Source organism: Lichenostomus cassidix, chromosome 2, assembly GCF_008360975.1.
Source record: "Lichenostomus cassidix isolate B80296 chromosome 2, HeHo_3.0, whole genome shotgun sequence".
Lineage (NCBI taxonomy): Eukaryota > Metazoa > Chordata > Aves > Passeriformes > Meliphagidae > Lichenostomus > Lichenostomus cassidix.
This window is the reverse complement of record NC_139482.1, coordinates 77,425,946-77,445,963: the sequence shown is the minus strand read 5'-3', so window position 1 is coordinate 77,445,963 and position 20,018 is coordinate 77,425,946. Positions and strand designations below refer to the sequence as shown.

The following is a 20,018-nucleotide window of genomic DNA, read 5'->3' as shown; positions in this document are numbered from 1 at the left end:
TTCTAGAGGCTTTAGAGCATTTTACTTCCACTCACTCAACCAAAACTGCAGCTGACTGCAACCTGAATTGTACCTGAACAAAGACTAAAAAACAAGGCTTCCAGCTTGGCTGGGGCCATAACACAAAACAGCCACCCATGCAAGCCTCACTTTCACATACCAGCTGTGCATGCTCTTTTCTACCCTATCAGTTGGGTATCCTCCTCTTACCATTTCTACAGAAACACAGACATCTTAATTTGAGCTCCACACAAATGTTGGTGCAAAAGCAAAACCAGGCCAGGCCAAGTTTAACTCATTTATTCTTTTTACCTACATACTTCAATTCACTGATGTTATATCAGGAATATCATAAATCCAGAACAAGTAACACAGAGATGGAAATGTTTATTAACAGTTTCCCCTACACAGAAGGGCTTAAGGGATTTACAAACGAGCAACTTGTACAGCAAGGTAGAATTACTGGATGTGATAGGGGAGGGCAGCAGGTGAGACAGAAACCCCAAGGCTCACCTCCCTCTTCTGCCACTCCTCTGTGTGTCTTGGAATCTCAACCAAACACCTACAAAAAGGGATGTGATATGGCCCCAGCTCACAGGGTACCACTACAAGGACCCTAAGATTTTACACAGCAGAACAAGAGACATGCAGGTACCAATGACATCCAAGGTCAGTCTTTCAGTCAGACAAATCTTAACAGAAGTTCTGCTTTTGAAGCAGTTACTCTATGGCAGTTTGCACTGTGGTAGGTCCCTGACACCAAGCATTCAAACAAATTAGGGAATGCCAGAAATAAAAAAGTGAAGTAAAAACACCACACACGCACACTGCCTATGAGGCACTCTGAAACAGTTAAAAACCATGAGCAGCTTCCAGCATCCTAACTCATTACAGAAAAGCAAGTGAGTTCTCTAGGAACCCCCCATGACTGAACAGCAACAAGGTACTCTACAAAGTAGGGTAAACCCAACTTTGTGAGAACCAGCTACAGTCAGATCTGCTTACAGGCAACTCTGATATGGTCATTTCTGTGATATGATATGTTCATTACTATTTCATTCTATGTTCATTTCAAGTCTGTCAAAGTCTGATGTTATGTAACCTCTAACATACTCAAACCCCAGTAGAATTAGGTGATAAATCCTGGCAGGATTAGTTGATACAACACCCCTTAGTATCATACCCCTAACAAAAATCACAGAAACTTACCTGCTTTCACGTAACAAGTTCAGGAGATCATCTCTAAAAGTATCTCTGTTCTTCTCCAAGATCCCCCTGACATCATACTGGACCTAGAAGGAAACAGAGGTGGTTCAAGCAACAAGCCAAACAGTCAGGCACCTCTCACAAGAGCAGCACTGTAAAAAGTGCTGAGGGAACAGGGCGCTTTAGTTAATTTTGAGCAGCCTTGGGGGAAAATTAGGCTAATGAAAATTCTGCTTGGAATAATTTCAGCAAATAAGGAAATTACCTCCCCAGCGTAGTGCTTCACTCCAAAGTTGTGAACGGCAACCCTTGGTTTTACATAAAAAGGATTGTTCTAAGTGGAGGAGAAAAAAAAGAGAAAAATATTTGCAGAGGTTTGTCACATTATCCTCTCAACCCATACCTAAACAGACCATTGTCTTCCAGTAACTCCCTGGAAGATTAGTGCTCCAAAAGCAAACAAACAACTAATAATGATAATAGGATTTGTTAGTCTGGGCTGCTTCAAATGCAGTAATAACAGATTTATAGTACATGAAAAGGCATTATACTAAACCTGAATCCCATCTGGCAGAACCATCTACAAAAGGCACTTTGAAAGAGAAAGCTCTGTCTTAAACTGGCAGTTATGAAGATTGGTGGATATGCTTGTATCCCAGAAATTGTCAAAAATAATTATAGGATCACAAATAAAGGTAACACTAATCTGGACAAAGGAAACAGCAAACTTTCAGTAAATGACATCAATGTGAATGCTTTATTACATCAAGGGAAATTGAAAATCTAAATAATCTGAGCTAGTACAGGTTGACAGAGGTTTCATTTAGAGCAGAATTTGACTTATTCACCACAATGGAAACCTCTAAGTGAACAGTAACAAGGATATGTTCTTCCAGGTAACCGACTCAGCCTTGACAGTAAATTATATGGATTGCCATGAAGGTAGGATCATGTCCAAAAAAGCCTCTAGAACTATGTGCCCATATGTTTGAACCATGAATTTCTACAGAAGAGATCCTACATAACTGGTACAGAAAATAGCAGCAAAACATCACATACAGCATGCTGGGCATTCAACTTCTCCAGTAAGGTGGAATCAGTAGCTTGAGGAAAATGGCTCTCCTCATTGATGAGTGCCAGTAGTCCCAGTTTCTAGAACAGCAAGAAGAGGCAGAAGATTAATTTTAGCGCATGGATGGACACAGATGCTGTCCCCACTTTGGAAAAACCACAGACTTTTGAAGTTGCTGCGTGCAAAGAGGTGACCACTCACACACAACTAAAATCCCACGCCTGTAGATGGCTGAAATCCTGTTTTTCTGGCACTGTTCCTTTTGAAACAGAGAGCATATGATCCATGGGCAAAACAAAGAAACAGAAGCTACTGAAAGAATCAACAGTTCTCCTGACGTAGGCAGTTTTTAGATGCATACAATGGACATTTCCTCAGAATATATTCCCAGCCCCCAAGATCTCCAATGATCAGGAGACTGAGGAGTTTGTGTAAAACAGCCTTTCAAAAAGTTTCTTCCACGTAATTATCTACCCAGTTGTTGAACCAATGCAAACTTTTAGCACCCACAGCACCCAGGGGCAGAGCAAAAGATACACAGTTTAACTTCGCCCTGTGTGAAGCCCAACCTCCCTTTGCTTTGCATATGCCTCTGTTTAATTTCCTTTGATGTTCCCTACTTCTCATGCTACAAGAGGTGGTAAACAAAGCAAGCTACCCTGCAATTAATTAATGTGTCCAGCAAGCCCCAAGTTGATACAACCTCTCAGAAAAACACGGTTCTCCAGGTGCACATTTTAATAAGCCACTTCCCAAGGGCCCAGATCAGCTCCCGAAAAGCCACACTGCCCTGACTGCAGTCACGTCCTGCCAGCTGCATCCCCTGCCCGCTGCTGCTCGCTTCTGTGCTCAGCTGAACTCTTGCAGTCACACACCCTGCCATGGAGATAAGCTCACACAGCCCGCCTGTACTGATGGCAGAAGGGAACATGGATCAAACAATTCTTTTTCATCACCCCCAAATACTTCTTTTGTATATAAATCACACATGGAGAAAAGGTGCTACAAGAGAAGTAGCTCACAGTATAATCCATAATATAGCCATACATAAAAATGATCTGATTAAAAGTTTGCTATTTAAACATGCAAGATCCACCATTCTCTTCACTTTTTCCTTGTGTTGGCAAATGTTTTAAAGACAGAATACCTCAGAACAAAAACTAAAAATAGGTAACAGTATCAAATTCTTTCTTACCTTTTCAATAAGGTCCAAACACTCTCCGTTGTCTGTCCAGTCAATATCCTCCCAAATTAGTCCTTCCCTAATGAAAATAAAGAGAACCATTTAATTGAAATTATTTTAATTGTAGAAATAGGAGAAGCTGGTGTATTTATCTTTCAAATTACAGCAAAGTCACCTTTTATAAAATACACAGCTCCAGACAGAGATTTTCAAAGGAAGCTAAGGTAGCAGTGAACTAGGATTTCAAGTGAATATTGATACTGTCAAAATTCTTTCAAATTTCTCCTCTCTCTCTTACCTGCTGTATTCCAGTTGCTCCAAGGAAAAGATGTGCTTGTTGAAATACTCCTGAAGTTTCTCATTTGCATAGTTAATATTGAACTGCTCAAAACGGTTTACCTAAAGAGACAAGAAATTTTCAAAAATGCATACACTTCAAGTATTTTACTTTGCAAACAAGGGAATGGTTTAAGTCATGTGTAACAATCAAATTCCAGAGAAGAGGACAAATATATGTAAAGCAATAAAGCCTAAATATTAGACAATCCATTTGAATAAGCTTTTGAAACCTACCTCAAAGTTTTCAAATCCAAATATGTCCAAAATGCCAATAGTCTTGAAGTCTTCCTTGCTCCTGATTCTGCTATTGATTTTCTTAATGACCCAAGCAAAACACTGAGAATAAAGTGCCATAGCCATAGAATCTCTGCTGTCTATTGCCTGTATTAAAGAGGAAATATGTAACACATCAACCACCCCGTGACTGAGAACTGACCAGACTCTGCTGCTCAGTGTCCTTAGTGCAGCACAAAGCAGTCTATAATGCAAGCATTTCCTATTCCTGTGTAGCTTGACAGCAATTGTGTTAACACTCACAAGGTAACATGATTTGAGCTTTAACAGCTTAAGTTAAAACAGCTGAACATCTATGAGACTACATTTCAAGGCTAAAGCATTCAGAAACCTAGGAAATTATAAATTAAGGCGTAGAAGAAGGAAACAGATGTGTAGGAAATAATACCTTAGTTCACCCTTTTCCAGAGGGAAACATAATCTTATGCATACCTATTTCTTCTAATTCTCTTCTTGTAAATGATAAAAATGTTTCTCCTGAAAATTTTTTAAAAATGCCCCCCTGACACAAGTGTCCATAGTGAAAAAAGAAATATCAGCCTACATGTATAGAATTTTAAAAAAATGGAAAGCAATCAGGCTTCATAAGAATAACAAGAGACAAGCTATAAGCCCTGGCCAGAATAATAGGATGGGACCTATAGAGATTATACCCTTCCCAAAAAAACTATGTAGTATGTTTGGTTACAACTCTGATGCATGAGCTAAACTGCTCTTGAGTGATCAATGATTTCTCTGGGCTCGAAGACTGAAACATCTTTCAAAGACCCTAAAAACATGTCAAAACTGAGATGCCTTTACCTGCTGTATACTAAGAGGTGTTAGGATTTCTTCTCCCCTGAGTATCATCGACCTCTGTGTCAATGCTTCTGTTAGCTGTGTGGAGTCCAAGCCCAGTAACTCAGCAGATCTACCCAGGGCTGGCAAAGAGCAAGACAAATACAAATATGTCCTTAAATGTAGAAAGTTATGAAATCAACTTGTTTTTTTACTATTATTATCATTATTACTACTACCACCACCATTTAAGATGCTCCTAAAATGACAGGGATTAGAGATGAAAACACAACTGGAAATTCTAGGATAATGTTTTGCTGCTCACAAAAAGGCATAAACGTGCAACTGAAGGAAATTAGCAATAGAAATACATCACAAATAGGTCACAAATATTTATTTTCCTCTTAATGTTACGTGTCAAGAATTCAAACAATCTAGTGGTTATGCTAACATATTTTTCCAGATGCAAACAGTGATTGACTCTGCCCCCATGAATGTTTCAGCTTTGTTCGGGATGATGAGGATAAACCAACTAAATTTTTCTTCCATGCATACTTTAATTTTCAATTTTGTTGTAATGTGGTATACAAAGCAGTACATAGTGCTACTCTCTAATGACATATTCAACCAAACATTTAAAATCCCCACCAGCTCAATCTTTAGACACACCAGCACATTCTTTCAGGCATCTAATTGAAATATTGAAAGCTCTAAAAAAAAGATGCATTCAGTGGAGATCTTGGTTAGGGAATGTATTTGAGTACTTCCATTTTATCAACTTGAGAATATTTCAAAAAGGAATTAGATTCAAATAGAATTTCATTACTATTAATGGAACAAGTATGTGTCTAAGGTCTTCCCAAATCAAGACTCAGCATCCAGCAGCAGATTACTCTGCCTTATCTGTCAAACCCCATCCTCCCAAACTAACATTTTAATCAATATTTACAGATGTTAAAAAGCAGTAAAACCATTTCACTGCTTGTATTGCTATGTTCAGATATATTACCAAAAAATAAGGCTTTCAGAAGCCCAAGAAACATTTAGATTGGGATGCACAGCCTTCTCACCTGTTTTAAAGGACACTTGTGCCCCTCCAGCAGTGATGAACTCAATGTTTCCTAGATGCAAAATGCCAGCCAACAGCCTCAGAACTTCTCGTACTTCCTCCCTGCTGAACTCCATCACTTCCATTGCAGTCTGGAATGACATGTGAGCTTCTTCAGTAACATGCACACAGACTCAAAAATGGGAGGCCTTAGAAGAGCAAGTCAGGACCAGACAAGAGCTGGCTCGAGTCCATTCCTTTGGTTTCATCCCAAACTTAATACACTGTAAGGCATCACTGGGACATCTTGGAACATGTAAGTATCACTCTGCTTTTAAGAAATTTAATTTTGATGCTGTAATGATGTTGTAATTTGCTTTCAAATTCATCATTAAAATCATATAAATATTGGAACAACCTACTGAGCTGTGCATCAGACGCAATTACTCTAACTTGAATTTTTAATTGATTACCTCCTGCATGTTTTTACCAAAATTTGCCTATTGGCCTTGTAGGTAACAAGGCATGGGGGAGAAAACACAGCAGCATGTAAGATTTGCTCATTTTTGTGCCCAAACATGCACCTTTACCAACGTGGTCTGACAACTTCCAGTAAAACTGAGAAAGAAAGGTATCTATTTAAAGAGTATTGAATTTATTACCAAACAACATGGCAATAATCAAGGCTCAACTACATAAGTGAGGAGAAGAGTAAATAGTAAAATATGAAAAGAAATAACTGTTCTTGCATGAACAAGATAAAGTTAATCAAGAGAAACACATGCTTTCCTTTGACAGAGAAGGGATAATTGTATGCCTCTTGAAATTACCAAAACTTTCCAAATTTGGCTGTAATATGAGCCTGTCTGAAATCAGATCACAGTTTTGTACCCTTACAGTCAGACTCATCATGTTATAGTCACTGCAGGTGTCTGACAGATGACACATTTTATCTTTTATAAATCATCTATTACAAGTGAAAAAGCCTCAGACTCATCCCACAATTCAGAGCAGAGTAGAGATAATGGCTTAAGGTCTAATTTGTAAAGAAGACCTTTCACAACGAAAGGGCAGCAGCACTACGAGTTCATCTCCATGCTCACCGTGCTGTTCCTCCCTGTCTCCTACAGAAAATGTTTCCCTTAACATTTCCAAGACTTATGCTGCGATAAAAACAGGCAAAGGAGATGGCAATAACAGGAAAAGACAGGTGAGGGTGAGCTGCAGGGGTTTCTGCCCACCTCCTGCTCTGGGAATGCAGCCTGGTAGTCCTGGTCCCAGCCTGCCCACATTGCAGGCAGCAGGCAAACATCACCTGCCCAACTGATTTCATGCTCTGCCTACCCTGAGATGATTAGCACAAATTAAATGTTATGCTAATCAACTTCAGCGTGTGACTGCAATATAGATAACTTACCAACTTTTCCAACACTTCCGTCTGCCATACAAGATGAGGTATTTTTACACTAAAAAAACCTGCTGCATCCACAACACATTAATTTGTCAATTTGGCAGAAAGATTAACATACCTAAGCAAAAACAGTTTGGAGAAGGGCACAGAACCAATTGTTTTATCTGATTTTTAAAACCCAACACATATCACTTCAGTGTTACAATACCCAATTAGCATGGTCCGTATGGACTAGTTGCTGTGGATGTAAGATATAAAACCATTCAGACAGATTCTATCAGGACCTGGTTTTTAATCTGTGTTTATGTTTTCGTTACTCTACTCTGTAAGTTACTCCACACAACTGAATTTCCCAGCTGCAACTTAAAGAGTCACAGGTGCTTCGCTCCCTGTGTGCTCCACTGCAGACTCCACCCAGTAGCTGCCACATGAGTTGGGCAAAGCTTTCAGATTGAAAAACAGTGAAATAAATCTATATCTATCTATCTATCTATCTATCTATCTATCTATCTATCTATCTATCAATCTATCTATCTATCTATCATCTATCTAATATAAAACAATGCAGGGAAAGGCAAAGACATATAAAAGTCTTACTGACTTCCCAGTAGATATGCTATTAATTTCAAAATGTAATGTTTTTTTTTAAATTACAGCACACTTTGAAACAACAGAGTAAAAATGAAATACTGGAGGAAAGGTAAAGGCACACTCAAAACGACAGTGAAGCATTTTGAGAAAATGTAAGTCCCTGTAAGATTAATGTCTCAATGAGAGAGCTGCACATGCAAGAAAGCACAGGAAGGCTTTGTACCCTGCCTTGTCAATGGACCCCACACACCTGAACTTCCAGCATTTTTAAGGCAAAAGAACAAGGGAAGCAACTTACTATAACTTCCTTGAAAGAATCTTTGTCATTGATTGTCTTATCTGCTATACATCCAGACTGGTTCAGGTAGTGGTAGTTCTCAGGTACAGATAAGTAAAAAGCATCTAATGGGGAGAAAAAACAGAGTGAGTAAAATGAAATACCAAAAGAAAAATACTCCACAAATTACTGTCAGAGTAAAACAGTTCACAATTCATTTGCTCAGAAATTATGATAATTTGCAAGACAAAGTTTTATATTAAAATCAGATGGGGGGTTATTTTGCTGGGTTTTGTTTTCCTTAGCTGCTGCATAATAGAGTTAACTACTTTTTAGCATGCAAAGACAGCAGGCCCACAGGGAGATGCTGAGAATTGCTTTAGGCAATTCTGCACATATACAAATGTCATTTCTTTTGTTCAGTGGATTTATTCTCTATAAGAAAGGATTAGAGGAACTAGAATTATTTATCTTTGTTGCTGTGGAGTTATTTAGTACCAGCAAAAATATTCAGTTTGAACAGAATGAGGCATGTTTGTCCCCAAGTAATTTTCCCAAGGCCACAGCAGAAGCTGAGAGAAAAACTACCATCAGCTCAGTGACATTCTTCAGCTAAGTGCGCTCCTTTATCAAGCTGAGCTCAAATTCACACACACTGAATCCCAGCTGAATAAATAAGCTATTTCCCTGCTTGGGTTAGTGGGTTTCTGTAGTTATATTCTCCACTGCTGTCACCACTGCTGACTGCTAGCAGAAAACCACTACAGTTGTGTGATTTGTGCTTTACCACTCACCTTTCTCTCTCTCTTCTATCCCTGCCAGCAGAGCATAGAAAATATGATAATTTCTTTCCCCGGGGTTTTGTCTTACTACACGATTCTGTCAAAGTAAAAAATAGTTTCCGCTCAAGTGATCGTTTTTAAGGACAAATTTTTTATCCACAGTTTCAGAGAAAATACTAAATCAAACACAATTAATTAAGCAAAAGCAAACATCAACTTACTTTTTCCAATAAATCTGGAGCCAGCAAGAAAAGCTTCAGTCAAGGAATAAAGTAAAAAGCAATTAATGCAGAAGCTTTTTATAATCTTCCTTCTTTCACTTGAGACAATAGGAAGACTATCTAGGTCTTTTCTTACAACAGGCTAAGCATGTTTCATACAAGATAAAGTAGCAACAATGATAATATTGTAGCACTTCTAATATCAATGTATCAACACCTTCTCTTCCATCCATTCAAAACCAGACACAGATTCTGCGCTTTATATGACATCTGTTTCCCTTTGCTTTTTCTTTTCCCTAAAGCTTGGAAACAACTTCAAGAATTAAACTTGTGCCACTGCAAAAGCAGCTTATGTTTAAAAGAGCAGGTAGTATCCCCTTGGAATATTCCTCAACTCCACACCTCTGGTGCTCTGGTGGAGCTGGCTCATAGTCTGATTTTGCCAAATGCAGGACAAGTCTGAGGATTTGACCCACCCAGACTCACACAGCAGAAATAGAGCAGCTCTGCTCTTTCAAGTACTTCTCCAGAGAATTAAGCAGCTTATCTCTGGATATAGTAATGAAGGAAATGGCTGACAACCGAAGTTATTCCCAAGGACTCAGGCTGTTTTAGCTCACTGCGTGGGAACACACACATGAGCCATGCCACGCTAGCAGCAGCAATACAAATTGTTGGCCTTCCAAGAGTACATATACCCCACGCCACCACAAAAGCATGTGTGCATGTGTGAATTTGGTGTTGCTGCTTCTCTTTTCCACCTACAGCAGCTCAGTTTAACTGCATTTGTTTCAGGATGGGGTGAAAGGACAAACAAAGGCAAGCCAGTTCTCTCTCAGTCTTCCATCGAGGAGGTACATGGGGGCTTCCCACAAACAGGTCAAATCACCAAATGAGGATACAATCCATAATTCTTCCCCCCTGAATGTTTCCTTTCTGACAGATGTTCAGCTGAATAAACTTCCCAAAGCGACTTGAGTTGTTGTTGTAAACAGTCTTTGCATTGCCAAAAGCTTCCATAATTGGACTGTGAAAACAGAGAACGACAGGAGTGTTAACATGTGACCAGCGTGCCAACAGCTGGGGCTGGTGAAAGGATCAGCACCCTGACAAGCTCCCCTCTGACACTCTCCTCAGCAGCAGCCAACATCCCAGCATTACCCTCCATTTATTAGCGATGGGCATCTCAATTTCCTATCAAAAGATACAAGTATTCATGCAACAGGAAGATATACTGAGCTACTCTGCAGCTGCAGGGTAGTAAACTGCTACTTGCTACTTCTTTTGTAATCACTCAAAAGATGCACACAATTCTCATTGCAGTACTCAAATGATAGAAATAAGAAATCTCAGCACATGCAAATTGCTAGACAGATGTAAGGAGTCCTTGTCCTAAGGCAATTAAAAAAAAAAAAAATCTACATCAAGATACAGCACGTATAGCAGAGATGAAGCAAGATAAATAAAAGTAATGGCATCTCAAATTGCCTTTGTTTTTAAATAGTTTAGAACCGCGTCATTTCATGAGAACAGCAAGATTTTTTTTTTGGTTGGGGAAAATTGTGTCCAATTTATCTGATGCATTTACTCATCTATCTTATCAGTTCTCCTTATCCTCCCTTCCCTCAGCATGCTTTTACCACTTGAGCACTTTATCCTCACCGTGCTGTATCTTGTTCTACCGTATCCTCAAGGTACACAAACTGTACCAAAGGTTTCTCCCTCCCATCACCCATCTCCCTACTCTGATTATCTGAATTCAGCCCTAAACAAAAATGAAAGCCACCATTAAAGTGGCTTTATCCATTCAAAACTCTGCATATTTTTGCTTCACTAAGAGATACCAACCATGCTCACAACTCTCTAGAGTAGCCAGGTAATTTTGTTTAACTGAGTATTTCCCTTTCTCCATTATTCATTTTATTGTTCAGTAAACACACACATATATTTCATTACACTGCAAGCACTTATTTTAATGTCAAGGCTTATGTCTTCTAAAAAAAATACCCATGTATTGAAAGATCTAGTAATACCTGCTCTCCAGAATAGCTTGCTCCACACAGGAGGTCTTCTCTCTGGAGGACAGCTCCAGTGAATGTTGGCTCATTGCAGACAAGAACTTCAGAATCAGCTTAGTGCTCTCCGTCTTGCCAGCACCACTTTCACCACTGAAAGAAGAGGAGGAAATGGATTGCACAGTCCCAGTGGCCAGTGAAGAAATTCTCTGGCTGGCCAGCCAAACTCCACATTACTGGAGGTCAGAAGACTGGGGTGATTAGAAGTGATAGTCAGATGGATCCAGAACTTCCTGAATATGACATCCAGGGAAAACCACAAGCTGTCCTTAGAGTTCATACCACTGCTCACACAGCATTTCAAGGCACTGATTGCCTCTCACCCATGAGGCAACAAAGAGCTCTCTGAATACAAACAATTATCCAACACTTCCCACCATCACGTTACAAAAAGTTACAACAAAGACGTGGAAATGGTCAGGGATAAGGACCAGACTATGAATTAAGATGGGAAAGTTTGGGATTATGTTGCAGCAATCTAGCTAATAAAGGAGCCCTGCTGTGAGGAGGAGGAAGTTAAAGACACCAATGCACATTCTAACACATAAAGGCTATTCGTATAATTAATGCTGAAATTCTTAGTGAGCTACATACTCTTTAAACAAACTTTTTGAAACAAACCAGATTCATGTGAGTTGAAAATATACAATTTCCACCTCTCATTACCATCAGAGATGAATAACCTTTCATCACCACCCACAGGAGAACAAAGCTATTTGATAATGCTAAATTGACATTCTTAAAACAAACTGTTAATAAGCAACCCTGCTGATACAAACAGAAGGCAATATACTCGGTTTCTCTTCAAAACCAACACTCTAAAAAGGGGAAGTTTAAATTTGGCTCACTTCCCCAATATCCTTTCCTTTCAATTATGTAGCCTATAAACACACCGTGAGCCACTAAGAAATTTAACTTGTGGGTAAAGTTTGTGTAGTTCGCTCACTCTTCATCTACAACCATAGCATTATATCCTAAGTTGTGGCCTATTTCCAAATTAAGCTGTACTTAATTCCAGTTTACTCCCAAAGAAAGGGTACATTTTGGTCTTACTTCACTTTTTTCATTGTAGCAAGTGGGAATTTTGTCACTGACTTTGATGGAGCAAAATTGGGCATGTGGAGCAAGCTTAGATAATGACAGTCTTTTGTTGTGCCATTGCTGAGTAATGACCCCACTGATTTTAGATTACAACAAAGTATAATTATGCTTTCTAGCAAAAACCAAAGAAGAAAGGTACCACCCAAGAAAACAGCATTACATTTTCCTGCAAATGAATGTCAACAATAAATTTAGGGAAGAGACATTCAGAAAACAGAATGAGACATCTTCATAACCGCCAATATGTCCTGCAAGTGTGATTCATCCATTATATTTATACCACATCAAACAAATTCTGTAGTATTTTTTACGTAATTTTACCCTTGACATCTGGCCTTTGCAGTATTCCTTCCCATTCTCCTTGCAGGCCCTCACTTACTCATACCCCTCTGCCAAAGGAGCAGATATTTAATATTCCTGTATTTAATACTCACCATACAAAACATTTCTACTAGTAGTTTTGAGAGCTTCACAAACCCTTGCATTATTCTTGTCTAGCGCAATTAATCATCAAGCAATACACACCTCTTCCTGCCTAAATTCTCTCCCTCTGAGCCACATGTATAGCTCAACAGAAGGCATAGGGTGACACCTAGGAGGATATCACCTCTTTCACTGACACCATTTTTCCTCTGCCCCCACACACTGTCCCTTGCTCTGGAGAATCTGTACTTCTATGGAAGCTGAAAGTTACCCCACCGTAATTGAGAGACACTTTACAAGTCAGATATTCAAAGCTGATGGAAAAATATCTCTTGCACCTATCTCTGGAACAGCTGGTGTTATGCACAGTTTCATGCTCTTGATTTTTTCTTCTGGAAAAAGAACTGGAGAGACTCAGAACTGGTTTGTTTCTGAACTTGCCTAGTGTTCTATTCTGACAGTTGCCAATTGGAGATTCCCTTCTGTGCTCTTCCACAGCTTCCAGCTTCCAGTTATTTGTTGTTCAGAGGCTTCCTGATCTAAACCTGTTTTTTATCTGTCTTGTAAATCTCAGTGGATTTATCTTCTATGAGTTTCTAGCCATAGTCCCCCCTTAAAAAGCAGATGAAAAAGTCTTGTTTTTTCAGATCCACCTCCTATTAGCTTCATTTGACACATCTTCGTTCTCATGTTGGAAGGAGAAAACAATTCATCCTGGAGCTCTTTCTGCTGTACATGACTCGATGGATAGCACCTCAAACTCAAGGTGCCTGTCTCTGTTAGCCATTTCCCATGCTATACTTGTGACCACGTCTGAAAATTTTCCTCTGAGCGACCTTCATTTCCAAAAAGTCTGGATCCATCCAAAGGACAGATTTACACAATGTTCTCTACTCATTTAGTAGTAACCACTCCATTCTATTCACTTTTACTGCTACGTGGGATCAATCTTTCAGAGTCCTTAGAAAGCTTTCGCCTACAAGGTCAGTAAAAGGGTGAATTTTTTAGTGCAACCTTTCCAGCCCATGAGTTTAAGTGCCCAGCTTGTTCCACATCACTACGTTCAGGACTGTGAACATATTAAGTCTGACAGCAGCCCAGAAGGCCCCCACTTAGAAGCTTTAGACTTTCTCCATGACTTGTTCTGTGCAGGGCATCATGCTAAGGACACAGCAGTCTGGACTCATGACTGCCACAGCATGAAAATGGGTCACTGAGACAGACTCCTCATTCTGAAGGACACAACACTACCCTAAATGACTTCTCTGTTCTGTCTGGGTGAGAGACTGGAAAGATTGCTGGCTCAAAACATTTTGGGTGTGTGTGTATGGGGAAAAGGGGCAGGCCTGGCAAGGTGCTGCCCTGTCCTGCACGTCCCACTACCCCTAGAGCCTGTATCCCAGCCCTGCAGTGGCTGCTAATCACTGGCACACCAAAGGATCTGCTCCACACCCACCCCTGGAGCCCCTAAACCAGCTCCTGAGTGGCCAAAGGACCAGAAGCCCCACCTGAGGGAAAGGCCCAGGATGGCCAAGGGGTACTTGAACCAAGACAGGAGGAAAGCACAGTTCTTGACCCCACCTCCTCTTGGGATTTGTATCAGCTGAACACCACTGAAACCAGGAGGGGTAGCTATACTTTTTCTTTTCTCTATAATTTCTGCCTTTCTCTCCTTCCTCTAATTCCCTCTTCTCAGACTTTTGAATAACTTTTTTACTTGAGTAAAATTGGATGAGCTTAGAGTTTGTGAAGCTGAATGGGCCAAGTTAATGCTTTGAGAAGTGTTTTATGCTGATGGAATGCTGCTCTAAACTTTTGCAAAAGTTCTCTGACTTTCTCAAATTGTCAGTAAAATGTTTTGTTGTTTTGAACTATTGAGAACATCTTCAGTATTTCTTCCATGCATCTAAGTACATGAACAACCATAAGCCCTTTTAAGAGTCTCGTTGAGTAAGGTTTTTGGGGCCTTACAGTCTGCTGGCTTTAAAACCCCAAGACAGATACACACAGACAAAACAGGCCCCTTCAGCAAATATGGTTAATCAAACACACATCTGAACTTTGGTGTTTCACAAGGACATCTGACCCACCACAGGTCTGGGTCTCACATAAAGAGTAAGGTTCACATTGATTTTCAAGCTGAAAAACAACAAAGAAAAGTGTCAGGCCATCAGGTGATAACAGAGAGAACAAGCAGGTATCAGACAGTGATTTCCCAGTTATGGCACTGACTTGAATGTCATTCAGGGCAACTGTTGCTGCTCCCTCTACTGCTTTACACTTCTTTGGGAGTGCTCTGAAGTGGATCAACTGCAATTTTATCCAAGAGAAGAGCATGTGTTTGCTGCTGCACAGACTACATCACCTTAAAAAACAAACCTAAAGATATTTTACTATTCATGTAATAAAGGGGTGGAGGTTTGAGATTCATCCCAGCTTGTGAACTTCAGCTAATCATGGGGAACTCAGGCCCTTTCCTACATCAGGAAAAGCTGTTTGGCTATTGCTCAAATAAGATGGACTTCCTTCACATTCCTGAGGCACCCAGCTGAAAAATCAGAAGATGGTGGGCTTTCTTTTCTCCCTTTTAAAAGGAACTGGGCCCTGCGGTAAGGCTTCAGACCAACATGAAACTGAGAATTCATTGATGCACATGTTTTTGTCCACAGAAAAACTCTATTTTTTTTAACCTAGGAGAGTTAAAATACCATTTCATAACTGTGTATATATTCTAATGCACCAGTTGTGTGCAGCTTTTTCAATGTGCTGTTTTGTTGACATTTTAGGCTGCTAAGTCCTTTTTATGCAGCATTATCATGAATTAAAATGTCTGTTACACAAACTAATAAATAAGCATCTTGTGGGGTTTGATTTATTATCGTCTCTTCTGTATTTCCTTCCTTTTCACCTCTGGTCTGGGTGCTTATACTGAAAAAAATGGTCTCACATTTACATTATATTCTGAGATTTTATGATGACAGTTTATAATTCATGTTCTGGCATTACCCCTCTCACCCTACCACAGCCAGAAAAATACCCCAATATTAATATTTCAAAGCACTAGAAGCTCTTTCACAGGTTTTTGTGAAAAAATCCCAAAGCCTGAAGAAAGCAGCTCCAAACCAAAGCTGAGCTAACTGTGGGGGCCAGCAGAGGGCACTTCAAGTCCAGAGGATCATCAGAAAGCACTCCAAGCCCCTTTCTTTGTGGAGCTGTTTCAACTTGCTACCGAATGCTGAGATCCCAAGGCCAGGAGCAGCTCAAACTGCCTCTCAGAACATGGGGCCTATCAGAATAATTCCCTCACTTTAACCATTGTTTTTTTGAGGTGCAACAGAATTTTCCTTTTTATCATCTCTTACTTGAAATGCAAGACCAGAATATTTGTCTGAATTCAAACACTAAAGAGCTCTGCTTGGTTATTTTATTTTTTAAATGCTAGTAGTAATTAGGAAAGTTACAGTGATAGTGCAGTGACTTTTTGCAATGCCTAATTCTAGCCAGCAAAAGATGCAGGAATGACCAGGATGCTGAATTTATCAAGCATGCTGTTATACCTCCACTTCCTATGCTCAAACTACGTATGTGACCACACAGACTTTCCTAAACCATTGGAAGGCCATAGAAACCTTCAGCAATTTTTAAAAATCCTACTCTGAGTCCTTCACAGATAGAGCAGATAATACTCTTTTAGGAAAGCAGATCTCACATTTAATTTTTTTTTTAATTTGAATTGCACATTTCCTCAATTTCTGCAGTAACAAGATACCCATATAAGGTTGTATTGAGCCACTTATCTGAAACACAGAACTTACACAAACCACTGTTTCAATCTATGACCACAGTAAACAATCTTAAAAGGGATTCCTAATATAAAACTTCTGCATATTATGCCTTATTTGTACCAAAGCAGATAGTTTACAGAGCAGAGAATACTGAAGACTCCCCTGGAACATTACAGACTTCTGCTTATGTCCATTTTAGGACATAACCTGTTTTTCTCTTGGCAGCTTGTGAGGAACTAAAATGAAAGGTAAAATACTTAGGCCAGTATAGGATGGCAAAAACACCAATGGCCACCAGAAATTGTTTTGGTCCCCTAAATTTGTGTACACGGGCTGTTTACAAGTAACTGCCTAGCAATAGAAAAAAAATCGTGACTCCAGGCTAGCTATTGTAACACAACAAAGATCTCTGTACATTTCATTTTTGCTTGGACTTTTACCAGGATTCATCTTTCTATGTACAGAATTATGTACTAAATAATAAGGAGAAATATGGTTAAAGAAAGCTGAAAAAGCACGCTCTTCAGCTTTATGTCACTGCCAGGCAGAACCTGCCTAGAGGTGAGGGCAGGTGTGCACTGCAACCCAAGAGCCTGCAGAAAGTCGCAGTCTGTGTTGCAGCTAATCCACATTTCTAACTACAGCTTGGGTGCTGAACTACATGCACCAAATCCCCCTCTTACCCAGGACGCCTTGCACCCTAGCCTGTAATCTTACATGTCAGTAGGAATTGCCTATTGCAGAAGGTGCTGCTCTCACTCTGCCTCGTCCCCTCTCTATTCCATTGGCTGCCCTAAGCTGTGTGTGGTCCCACAGCCACTGCAACGACTCCTGGGGAGGTCGGGATGCAGCCAAAATCATGTCAGCTTGTGTCTGAATAGTTCTACACACCTAACTTCATGGTGCAAGAAGGTGAGAGCAAGAAGGCCTAATCATGAAAATGTTGTGAAGGCAAAAGAGGAGAGGGAGGGGAAATAGAAGCTCCCTTACTCCCCTGAGCATCACCCCTGCCCGGAGCCTGGTGGCTGGTGCCACACTGCCATCACCAGTGAGCTGCTCCTCCCGATCTGCCGGGCGAGGCTTTGGTCTCCCTGCCTGTGTGTGAGCCAACGCAGCTGAGCTGGCAGGGTAGGGAATGGGAAAAGAGCTGGCTGCATTTTCAGCTCTTCTGGAGCCAGAAGGAAGGAGGAGCTGTAAGCAGTGAAAAGCTATTGAAATGCCAACTGCTCCCTAATGCACACTCAGCTGCAGCCAGATCCTGAATATCAGCAACACAGTGGCTCAAACGGGAAGCTATTAAATCACCATTACATTAAAGCACAACAAGATTAAGCAAGGAAGATTAATCAGGCAGAATTAAGTGGCTGAAATGTGGAGGGGTTTCTCTTTTGCTATTCTTATTTACTGCATTTCTCAAGACCGGTGGGTTAAGCTTTTCTTTTCCTCTCTATACAGGAATCAGGGTCTAGTGGTGACAGACTACTGAGCTGCACAGAGATGTTTAAATCGGTGGGAAAACACTTAGAGTTACATTAGATGTGAAAGGACCAAAAAATGCACAAAAATACAATGGAATTTTTTCACTAAATGGAATTGTAAGGTGTGTAAGAAAAATTAACATTTTGTTAAAAGTGCACAGAATGACACAGAGCAAGTTCAGAACTCTCCTGAAACTGTGTTTTAAAAGCCTGCTTTCTTTTGGAGTTCTCCCCATGAGCCCATACCCTTGCTCCCAAATCACCTTGGAAGGCTCACCAGCAGAGATACCCAGAACAGCAGTACCAGCACTCACCTGATGAGGATACACTGGTTGTCGTGGCGCTTCCAGAGGCAGCGGTAGCACTCGTTGGCCACGGCGAAGATGTGAGGCGCGATGTCTCCCATGTGGTGCTTGCTGTATCGCTCCATGGCGGTGCAGTCGTACAGTCCTGGGATGCTCTTGTAGGGGTTCACAGAGGCAACTATCGAACCAATGTAGGTCTGCAAGTACACAAAACCCCCCCAGAGCTGTTATCATACGAGGGTGGAACAGATTAACACTCTTCTCAAGTTACAGACACCGAATACATGTTTGCAAAACCGTAACAATCCTTTGGATAAGGGTGGCCAGCAATTTTCCCTGATTTCTTCCTTTCAAGAAAAGTAACAAAAGGGGGAAAGTTGTTCCCACCTCTGTCATGTTCTCAGGCTTACCCCACCTATAACACTGAGCTTATTGACTGTACAAATCCCTGCCTTAATGCTACTTACAGCTGCACAGTAATGCCTATCAGCACTGGCCTACAGCTGCTTCTCATGTGTCCTTAGGGACTCACTTGAACTTACTAAAAACCTGACTGCCTAAAGTAATGGTGGAAAAGTCTGTATTTTCATGTAGAGTATCCAAGTCCTTCTCTGATACTCACTTTTAAAACAGAAGTATCAGGCACTATGGTAGACACCAGGACCATTATGTTCAGAATGGCCAGTTCTAAGAAAAGCTTGTGAACTGGTAGATGCTCCAAAACCACTGGGTTTCTGTAAGTTTATTTTTAGTTTGATGCAGAATGGCAGCTGACAAGGCATTAATTTCTATCCCACTGCAATTAGAGAGCACATCAGTTAAAACCACCCAGGCAGCAGCTTATGCCCATTCCCATTGCCTTAACTCATTAGGCTGTGGTAACCTGATCACTTGCCACAGTCTGTTCACAATGCTGTTCAATTTCTCCCTCACCCTCTATACACTTCAATATATTTTTCAAATAAAATCACGTTAAAGTGAGGTAGGAGATAACATTAAGCATGGAGTTTCTGAGGCATGTGCAATTAATTGATATATTGTATGGCGTGTGCAGTGTTACTTCTGCGATACCAATTTCATTTTGTTAACTGCCTTTGCTGCTGTTCCAGGCAGGAAGCTGACACCTGGCTTCAACAGCTCTGCTCTGGACTTGGGACAAGCCAGGCTGTGCAGCCTCCAGCCCTGTAACACAGCCCCCATGTACACACAGATGCCTCACCAGCAGTCAACCCTCTTGGTGCCGACAGGAACCAGCTGTGAAGCTGACAGCAGGACTGGGGCTCTCTTCATCGCCACAGCACCCTAACCAGAGAGGGATGGGAAAGGGGAGCAGCATCTTGTAAGCCACAGAAATGCAGCTCCTCGTGTTCCTCCTGCAGCCTCCCTCTGCCCTGTACAAGCCACCACAGGGGCACTCATGGAGACACAGGGACCATCAGTTCCCCCACATTTTCCTTTCTGCTCCATTAGTCTTTTGCAGCATTTACAGCCTGCATCTACCTGCCTCCCTCTTTTCTCCTTAATTAACATGCAATTATCGCTGTGTATCAGCTCTCCTTTCTCACTGTTACCCTGCTGTTACAGTCCCCATTATCCACCTGCTCACCCTCCATCAGGCCCGACACAAATTGCAGCTTTGAGCTTTTGCTA

General features: G+C 40.8%; 1 protein-coding gene across 1 annotated transcript in view; it reads right to left on the bottom strand.

Moving 5' to 3' along the window:
• Positions 1–9,094, bottom strand: part of MYO10 (myosin X) — a 63,707-nt gene extending 54,613 nt beyond the window's left edge. Inside the window, exons 1-10 of the mRNA XM_085052113.1 lie at positions 8,993–9,094; positions 8,220–8,323; positions 5,942–6,071; positions 4,896–5,014; positions 4,035–4,181; positions 3,760–3,860; positions 3,474–3,540; positions 2,266–2,358; positions 1,472–1,540; positions 1,210–1,292 (exon numbers count right to left, since the gene is read on the bottom strand). Of these exons, the coding sequence (XP_084908239.1) occupies positions 1,210–1,292; positions 1,472–1,540; positions 2,266–2,358; positions 3,474–3,540; positions 3,760–3,860; positions 4,035–4,181; positions 4,896–5,014; positions 5,942–6,065 (803 nt within the window). The 5' untranslated portion in view covers positions 6,066–6,071; positions 8,220–8,323; positions 8,993–9,094. The remainder of the gene's footprint in view (positions 1–1,209; positions 1,293–1,471; positions 1,541–2,265; positions 2,359–3,473; positions 3,541–3,759; positions 3,861–4,034; positions 4,182–4,895; positions 5,015–5,941; positions 6,072–8,219; positions 8,324–8,992) is intronic.
• Between the last annotated feature and the right edge of the window lie 10,924 nt (positions 9,095–20,018).